Consider the following 9,129-nt stretch of genomic DNA (forward strand, 5'->3'; position numbering starts at 1 on the left):
TTCAGTTAAACATAACAAAAGAAACTAAAAAGTTAATTAATAAGCTGTTTAAGACAGAAATTCCAGTCAGATTTCATACAGTTTCTATTTCTATTGCCTTTCCCCAAGCAGCTCAATTACTAATACTGCTATTCTAGAAGTAGTTCAGGAAGCAAAAGAACCTTAAAACCTTCATCAGTAAAGGAAGCAAACAAAATCTACATCTCATTTTAAGGGAGACACGATACTTTTAGATCCCATTAAACAATCTCAGTAACGTTTCTCTAAAGTATTATTACACACACTCGTGTGCCTGTTATTACCAATTCGGTATTAAACACACCCATTCTCACATACAAATTTAGACAAAACTGGTAGGCAGACAAGTGTCCATCAGTAATTGTATATCCAGCTTCAAATAAATATATATAAGCGTTTCGAAAATCTGAGTATTTAGTTTTGACTTTCCCAAGAAACAAAAAAGAATTTTCAAGGAAGTATACAATTATGCTACAAGCAGCCTCAATAAATGAGGAGAAATTCTTTTGTTTTCAGCTCCTCAAACTCCTTCTTAAGAAGTCAGTGAATAAAATACAAGCACTTCCTTTGAAATGCTTAAATCTAAACCTCCTATAGAGACTTCAAGTTTTGCAAAAACAAGCAAAATGTAAGCACATCCCCAGAGCTGTGAAACAGAAGTATGCACGGAAACAAAACACACCTAAGCTTCTCATACAGATTCCTTCCATTTTGTGGCAGGACAGATATGCACCTGTCATCTATGCTCAAATGTTTTATAGCTATTTTTGAGAAATTCTGCCCACATCATTCTTACATAAATGGTCATTTAAGATACATATTGCTTCTGATCCACTCAGACATGGAGAAAAATAATTATAAAACCAAACCTGTAAAAATAATTTTTTCCCTACAAACACCACTGTCAAACTCACAATCAGGTCATCTGCTAAGACTTGTGAGTGGAATGAGCTTTCTATCCAACCTAAAATAAAGATGTACCTCTGCCTAGTCACACAAGGCTCGATCAATCTTCTTTATTTCTCCTGTGTACAGGAAATACATAAAATAGATCTTGTGGCTTAGTACTCAGCTAGGTTAAAGAGTCAAACACTTAATACTATAGAAACGTTACTATCACCTAAATAAAAACCGAGAAGTTACAGACATCTTGTTTGTACTGGCTTGAGGCATTACATTCACAGAAATAATTTAAAAGAACTGTAAAATTCTGTCTGGTCACTTCTGGAAAATTTTAACTACTTGCACAAAGCCCAGTAGCTCTTGGTCAGTAACTCAGAGCTTGGTAACGGCAGCACCTTTACACTGAAAGATAAAACAGAACAGGTATTTTGAGGTGCCAGTTTTGTCCTTCATTTGAAGCAAATACAGAAACACTGACAGCCTGAACAGACTCTGCTGAAATATCAGACTACCTGATAGCAAGATGTTACACAAGAAGCTCATTCTTTCTCAGATGCCAGTGTACACCTTTTAAGATAAATACACCTTCCTAAAACACAGCAACCTCTATTGCTGTGCATCACACATGGAAAAATAAAAACCAAAACACTCACACAGGAGTGTATGCCCAGCTCATCTTGAAAAATACTATATGGAAGTGCATACAAAACAGCTCCCTACAGGAACCACAGATACACTACCACACCTGGTCTTAACACCAAGATTAGTATCCTCTGCCACACTCCAGGCAGCATCCAGAAGTAGTTTTTGGATTTCAATATCCAGACTCCAGTGAAAAGCAAATGTACCTGGCTGCTATGCAAACACACATATAGTCCTCGTTGCTGTAAATTCTGCCATCTGAGAATAACAAATAAGGAACAATCCGTCGATATACTCTGTCTTGCTTTACTCTGGTAACTTAAACGCTTCCTTAAGTCACAACAGCAATGAACTCCTAAATCTCATTTATCACTTGCCACTGATAAAATTTTAAGTTAATGCATCTGAATCAGAATAAACTGAGTCGTTTTTAGTACAGTTGTACAGTTTTTTAACAGGACTAGGTACAGCTGCACACCAGCGCTAAGTCACTTCAGAGAAAGCAAACCCTACACGCAACACATCTAGTGATGACGGAGACAATACACCTAAGCAGCAAAGCAGAAAACAACATTAAATATTAAACGCACAAAACCACATCAGCCACAAATGCTACCGGAGGTGTTAGGCTGGAATCCAACAACTACACAGCCTGGGCCCACCAGAGCAGGGGAGCCAGAGGAGGCTGCCCTGGCTCTGGAACGCCCGGGGCGCACAGCAGAGACGAGAGATGGAGGCCATCGAGAGCAGCGGCCCAGCGCCCCGCACTCACCCCGCAGTCCTCAGCGGCTCCTGTGCGGGGCAGCGGGAAGAAGCGCCGGGGCGGCCGACCCGCGCCTCTTCGCCCAGCAGCTCGACGGCGGTGACGGCCCCGCCGACGGTGAACCAGTCCCGGCGCTGTCCCTCGGGGAGCTTCCGCAGCATGGCGGCCACGGCGGCCCGGCACGCGGTCCCGCCGCCGCGCCTCGCCCTGCCCGGGCACACCCGCCCGCCCCGCCCCGGCGGGAGCGCTCCGGCTGCGAGCCGCCTGCCCTCCCCGCGCCGGCCGCCTGCAGCTGCGGGCCAACTCCGCCAAACCAAACCCACCCGCAACATTTATTAAAGCCTGCCTTAGAAAGGAAGGACCTCCAGACGCAGACCAGAGGTATACGGCAGGGTTGAATGCTAAGGTCTGTCATGCCTACTGGATAAATTTCAAAAGAAGAATAGGAATTAAGATAAACGTGACTGTTGAACTTCCCTTCAATCCTGTAATCCTCTCTTCTGAAATAACTGAAAACGTCTGCGTGTAATTTGTTAAATCAGATAAATAATTAAAACCAATATGAACACAGGGTAGACCTTGCTTTCTCTAACAGGATTTATCATCTCCACACTGAGTACCTGATCCAATGCCGGCATTCGACTGCTTTAGAACTGTTACTCTCAGATAGGTAAATACAAATCCAGGATATATGTAGAGATGTATGGATACCACAGCCTCTCGTTGCTTAATGTATAAGCCTCAAATTCCTAAATTAAAGAAGGGGATTTTCCTCACTAAAATTTCAAGAGGTCTTAAAAGTTTTAAATGAAAGAGGTGACATACATACAGTATTTTGACATAAGTTATGGTCCTATATTAAATGCAAAAAATGCCCATCCAAGAAGTGTTGTTTCCACTGTGTGAGAAAGCTCATACGTAGCGAATCTATACACCTGCAGATGGTGTAAATCACTCACTGGGAAAATAAATGCAGTCTGTGATCCGACTAAAAGATTTTAACACACAAAATAAAGGTCCGAGCTCTGTTTTCCTATCACATCCTCGGGAGGCCTGGGCAGTCATTCCCCCCCACAGAACAATGCCTGAGCACAGCTCTGTAATTCCAGTCACCCTGTCCTTCCTGCACCTGGAGGAAACACGTAGGTGCTTCAGACTTCATAACATGGCCCAGCGGGTGCCTCGCGCTCCTCCAGGACAAGCTGTTCCCTGAGGGACACGCTGCACAGACTGTGACAGGCCCTTCCCCACATTGTCCTGGCATGAGACCTGCTGTGCTTGCTCTTGGGAAGCAGGACTGAGGTGAAGGTTGACACTGGAAGAGCATTGCCAGCCGATCGAGGGAGGTGATCCTGCCCCTCTGCTCAGCCTAGGGGAGGTGAATGTAGAGTTTTGAGTTCAGTTCTGTGCTCCTGAGTATGAAAGGGATGTGGAGCTCCTGGAGCAAGTCCAGTGAAGGACAACAGATAATGACTGGGAGCCTGGAGCATCTCATGAGAAAAGGCTGAAAGAACTGGGCCTTTCCAGCCTCGAGAAGAGACCTCATCAGTGTGCATCAATATCTAAACAGAGGGTGGCAAGAGGATGGAGCCAGGCAAAAAGGCTGAAAGAACTGGGCCTGTCCAGCCTTGAGAAGAGATGACTGAGGGGAGGCCTCATCAGTGTGCATAAATATCTAAACAGAGGGTGGCAAGAGGATGGAGCCAGGCTCTTCTCGGTGGTGCCGAGTGATGGAACAAGAGGGAGAAGCAGATGCACAGGAAGTTCCATCTGAACACGAGAAGAACATCACTGTGCAGTGACCATGCACTGGAACAGGTTGCCTGGAAAAGGTGTGGAGTCTCCCTCACTGGAGATACTAAAGAACGATCTGGATGCAATCCTGTGCCGCAACTCTGGGATGACCCTGCTTGAGCGAGGTTGTTCCAGGTGCCTCACCGCGGTCCCTGCCCGCCGGAGCGGTTCCGAGGGAAGCGGGGCTGGCGCCGCCGCGCTGCGAGGGCGCTCTGGTCCTCCGCGGCCCCAGGGGGCGCTGCTGTCCGCGCCCGCCGCGCGTCGCTTCCCGGCGCACCCCGCGGCGGCAGCGGAGCCGTCCCCGTCCCGAGTGTGACCTTCGCCGCTGCGCTGGCACGGTGGGTCCGGGCCCGGCGAGCCCCGGCTGGCTCCCGGCGGGCACCGCTCGGGGGTGGCTGGGGTGGGGCAGCGCTGGTCCAGCCTGGGAAGGGAAGAAGGGAGAAAGGGAGCGCGGCCCGCGGCGCTGGAGCTTTGCCGTTACCGGCCCGCCCCCGTGCAGGGTCGGGGCTGGGGCAGGTGCCCCGAGCTGCGGGGGGATGTGGCGGGGAGGGCAAGGAGAGAGCAGATACAGCGTTGTTCCGGGTACATATCAGAAAAAAAATCCTCAGAACCATGTCGCGCCCGCGCAGGCCCTGGGGAAAGGTGTCTGCCGGGCTTTGGCACGGGGTTAAGTGGAAACGGCACTGCTTATTCCCTGTGTTCTGTAGCGGTGGGGAACCCTTTCCTTCCTCTTCTGTTCAGTCTCCTGGTTTGTTAGTATGTCTTGATATTCTGCTATAGCTGAGTAACTGTTTATATTCCATTGTTCATCTGAAACTACAAACGCTTGAAATTTAGGTAAGCTGTGTCCTTAATGCAGTGTCGTTAATAGCGTTGGTGAAAGGATAAAGGTGTTTCAGGAACTTCTGCCACAGTAATAAATTACTGAAATGACTGTCCATTAATAAATGTAATGTGGGTTTGTATGTAATTATATACAAATTGCCTCAAATTTGCTTTCATTCTTTAAGAAACACTTAGGTTTTCCCAATTATTTTGACAATGGCTGCCTTTGCCCACTCTGTTGTTAGAGAGGAGATGTGTTACCAAACGATGCTTTACATTTAGTAACAGCAGATAAGTGAGCATTACCTCAGAGAAACTTAACTCTGCTTTTCTTTCCTGGGTCTGACTTTTTATTGGGTTGTAATTAGTGTCAGTAGTGACTATTGAGTGTGCATAAGATTTGGTGTATCTCAGTGCAGTGTGGTGCAAATGTGAACTAATATTTATGGGAGTTAAGATAATCTTTATTCTAAACCTCCTACAATTTTCTCTTTGTCTTACAAAGCTGCATGGAAGGGAAAAAACTGCCAACACTGACAAGCTTCTTGCTCTTGGGGCGTATTTTAAAAGTCAAATAGTTATGATAAAGCATGAATTTATCAGCTTAACATCATTTATGTTGCTATTTTGAGTAGAAATTACCATGCTGGAAGAGACAGCTGCGAGGGCGGGAAGCTAAATTGGTAGTGCAAGGAAGGAGCCTCTCTGGCTTGTCTGGAATGAGACTTCCTCCTACGAGAATGTCAAAACTTTAGGAAAAAGCTGTTACTGATAGGCAGAGAGAAATCTATCTGTTGCTGCTCTGTAAACGTTCTGTTGACTCATCTTTGAACTCTTTCATCAACTGTAATTTAATTTTTTTTTTGTGTTAGCCCATAAATTGTAGCTTTAACTCTGAATTTATTTGCTTTGGAATAAGTACGACTGCATGCTTGGGGATTTTTTTGTAAACTGCTGCTGATATGCATTAGGAGTGTGTATGTATACATAAAGATAGATAAATATATGTATGTGTGTCTGTATATATGTTAAAAATCCAGCAGGTAAGAATACAGCTACCAAAGTTAAAACGACAACACTTTTTATAAATTTCAGATGGTGCAGACCATGATTCCAAAGGCATTGAGACCCATGACATTCTACTTCTCTACTGTGTATCAAGAAATATGGGTTGGTGTAGCATTAACAACTTACGCCTACTACAAGATTTCATATGGGGGTAAGTCACACATAATAGTCTTTTTCTTATAGAAGAGAATACCCACAACAGGAATCAGTCATTGAAGATAGCCAGCAAATCAGAAATTAACATTCTTCCTTAGGGCCAGGTCTTTGCTATAAAAATTTAGGTGTTTTAAATGCTGATTGTAGGTGGTTCCACTAACAAAAATACTCAGATGTCAGTGTAACTGTGCTTACATTATGAAGATTAGATAATGTAGGTTTTGGTTTTTAAAATGCAGATCTAACTTACTTGCTTGAGATTTTGGAAAAAAAAAAAGTTTTAAAAAGGTTTTCTCACATGATCATGTGAGAGTGTATTTTGGGCTGATGGCATCTCAAAATGAGAGCTACATCACTGAACACGAGCATGTGTGGTACTTGGTGACACTGGATAACTTTCTCAGAGAAAGAAACAGAATAGCTAACATAAAAATAATAAATTTGAATGGGCCAGGTCCCTTAAAGCAGAAGGGTACAAGAGATTATAGTGTTTTAAAGGTCCTGTTTGTCAATTTAGGCTATGCTCAATAAATCCCAAACCCTTTACTGGGTGTTGTGAGCAATGAAGTGTTGTAAATTAGATAAAGGAACCCCTTGCTATGGGAGCAGCTGAGAGATATTACATCAGTATTTCTCTAGCTTTTTCCAAATAGTGTGTAGCATTCCAAAACTGATACACTGCACTTCAAAGTTTAAGTAAATATAAGTAGTTGATCTTAATGGGTACCTAATGACTATTAGGTAAATATGAGTAGTTGAGATAGACAGGAAGAAAAAAAAAGTTTAAAGTTTGGATTTAATCTTTTATTTCAAGGAGAGTTGAAAATGGACAGATTGTTTCAAACTTGTCTTCATGTCATGCTTTGTTAATTCTTGACCTAGTGTGAACTTTTGAGGGCAAAAAAACCTGGATAAGTGGCAACTGTATGCTAAGCTTTATTTGAAATGGAAAATAGTTTTTAATACCTGTAGCCCTTTCTGCACTTTGGGGGATACTTTTGCAAATAACATATGGAATTACAAAAGAGTATGTTGTCGGATAAATCAGATTGGAAGGGACCTCTTGAGCTCACCTGGTCCAAACAGATTGCTTATTACCTTATTCTTAATTTAAGTGAGTATTTCCAGGGATGGAGATTGTACAATCTTTTATAACAAAGTCTTCCTTATGAAGAATTTTTTTTTAATCACTGTGACCCAGTGTTTTAGGTGAACAATTACAATGGGAATACAAAATACAAAGGAAAATTTTACAGCAAACGCTTCACTTCAGTTTACATCCATATCTTGTGTGTGTATATATCTATATATTATATAAAATAGCAACATTCCATAGAAGTTTCTTTTGAATTACGGTAGAAATCTTGAGGATTATAATTTCTAAATGCATGGAGTCTTGGTTAATTAAAAACAAAGAACTTTTAGAAATTAATATAAAGTTTACAGAAATGTACCATGGGAAGTACATGTTGTACACTTTCAATTCTTGTTTAAGCTAATAATAAGCTAATTAAAATTTATCTGTAAAAAGTAAATAGGAAATATATTTTTAACTGTCATTGTTCAGCGTATTTTTTCTTTTTTTTTTCCCAGGCAAAAAATCATCAGGAAATAGTAAGTATTAGATATCTAATACTTTGGTGTGATTTTTTAAAAAGTGCATTAAAAATTAGTTCAGAATATTTTACATTAGATAAATTTGGGGCTTAAGTTACAGTATTAGCAAATGGTTGAAGGCTACTTCAAAATAAGTAATTTTGGTTGTATTGATAATTTTATAACCTAGAAACAACTGTGGATCGGTACATAAATAATCTTTTTTGTAGGTTTTAGGAGTAAAATGGAAATTCTATACCTTGAGTGTGTGGGCAAAGAATTTTTTTCAAATAACAGTAACAACCATTTAGTGGAATTACTTAAATTAGCATGATTTCAAGAGTACCTGCTATTTTAGCTATCAAGAAACTAGAAAGTATAAATTTGTGTTTTGAATTTGTATCTTTATTAAGTAGTGTTTTGATATTTAGGGGCAGTTTGTTCTGACACCACACTGGAATTTATCTTTTCATGACCTGCTGCATCTCAGTTCACTTTCTGCAGCATGAGAGAGAACCCATATGCTCGCAGTTGAACTTGTACATGTAAACATTATTCACTTTTTGAAATGTGCAATTAGAGAAAATACCGCCTAGTAGAATTAGAATAATAGTGTAAATGAACTCCAGTTCTGGAAGAACCATAACAAAATCAAGGAAGAATGGGTGTTTGACTGTAATAGGGCTTTAAAACTTGTAAAAGAGAAATTTTAGTATTTGCTAGATTTACCTATGTACATATTCTGTGAGGGTATTGTTTCATTTGAATAGCCAATTTTTATGCTCAGATATAAGTACAGTTGTCAGTTTTAGGTCCTGCACTACATTCCTGAATTGATTTGCTTTACTGTTTGAACAGCCTAAATTGTGTCTTTGTTTCAGAGTCCTCTGGTTCTGGCCATCATTAAAGATCTCTTCTCTTCTTGGAATATGAATTTGGTGGTTCATCATTTCTACTGCAAATGAAGGGAGTTACAATCATACTAGAACTGTACCTGATCCATCTGCTGTAATTGGAAAAAGAATAAATCCACTGAGCAAAAAGAAATTAAAGATGTTGGACAATATATGCTGGAGTTCAGTGCTAACCTAACTTTTAGAATAAGCTTCTACAGTTCTCTGTTAGACTTTTTCAACAGTACATTAAAAGTTTACTTTATAACTAAACTTCTTAATAGAATTAGATTCCTTCCCTTCCTCCACACTCCCCCCCAAAATAATAGTTTTTTTGGCTATTTACTTTAAAAATGTAATTTAATAGGATGCCAAGTATGAGGACTTAATCCCCAGCTTTTTGCCAACTTGTGGTGCAGTAATCAAGGGTACCAAAATTATATTTTAACTCTTACATTTTTAAACAGTTAA

The 9,129-nt window shown here is 41.2% G+C and overlaps 2 protein-coding genes across 2 annotated transcripts in view; one reads left to right on the forward strand and one right to left on the reverse strand.

Moving 5' to 3' along the window:
* The window catches only part of TDRD9 (tudor domain containing 9), a 67,379-nt gene extending 64,892 nt beyond the window's left edge, over window positions 1–2,487 (reverse strand). Inside the window, exon 1 of the mRNA XM_077783763.1 lies at window positions 2,336–2,487. Coding sequence (XP_077639889.1) covers window positions 2,336–2,487 — 152 coding nt within the window. The remainder of the gene's footprint in view (window positions 1–2,335) is intronic.
* Window positions 2,488–4,369: 1,882 nt separating this feature from the next.
* Window positions 4,370–8,831, forward strand: ATP5MJ (ATP synthase membrane subunit j). The gene is made up of 4 exons (XM_021528912.3): window positions 4,370–4,458; window positions 6,041–6,164; window positions 7,763–7,783; window positions 8,647–8,831. Exons 2-4 carry the CDS (start codon window positions 6,041–6,043, stop codon window positions 8,670–8,672), a joined length of 171 nt encoding a protein of 56 aa, XP_021384587.1. The 5' UTR covers window positions 4,370–4,458; the 3' UTR covers window positions 8,673–8,831.
* The last annotated feature ends 298 nt before the right edge of the window (window positions 8,832–9,129 follow it).

The sequence above is a fragment of the Lonchura striata genome, chromosome 6 (assembly GCF_046129695.1).
Source record: "Lonchura striata isolate bLonStr1 chromosome 6, bLonStr1.mat, whole genome shotgun sequence".
NCBI classification, from domain to species: Eukaryota; Metazoa; Chordata; class Aves; order Passeriformes; family Estrildidae; genus Lonchura; species Lonchura striata.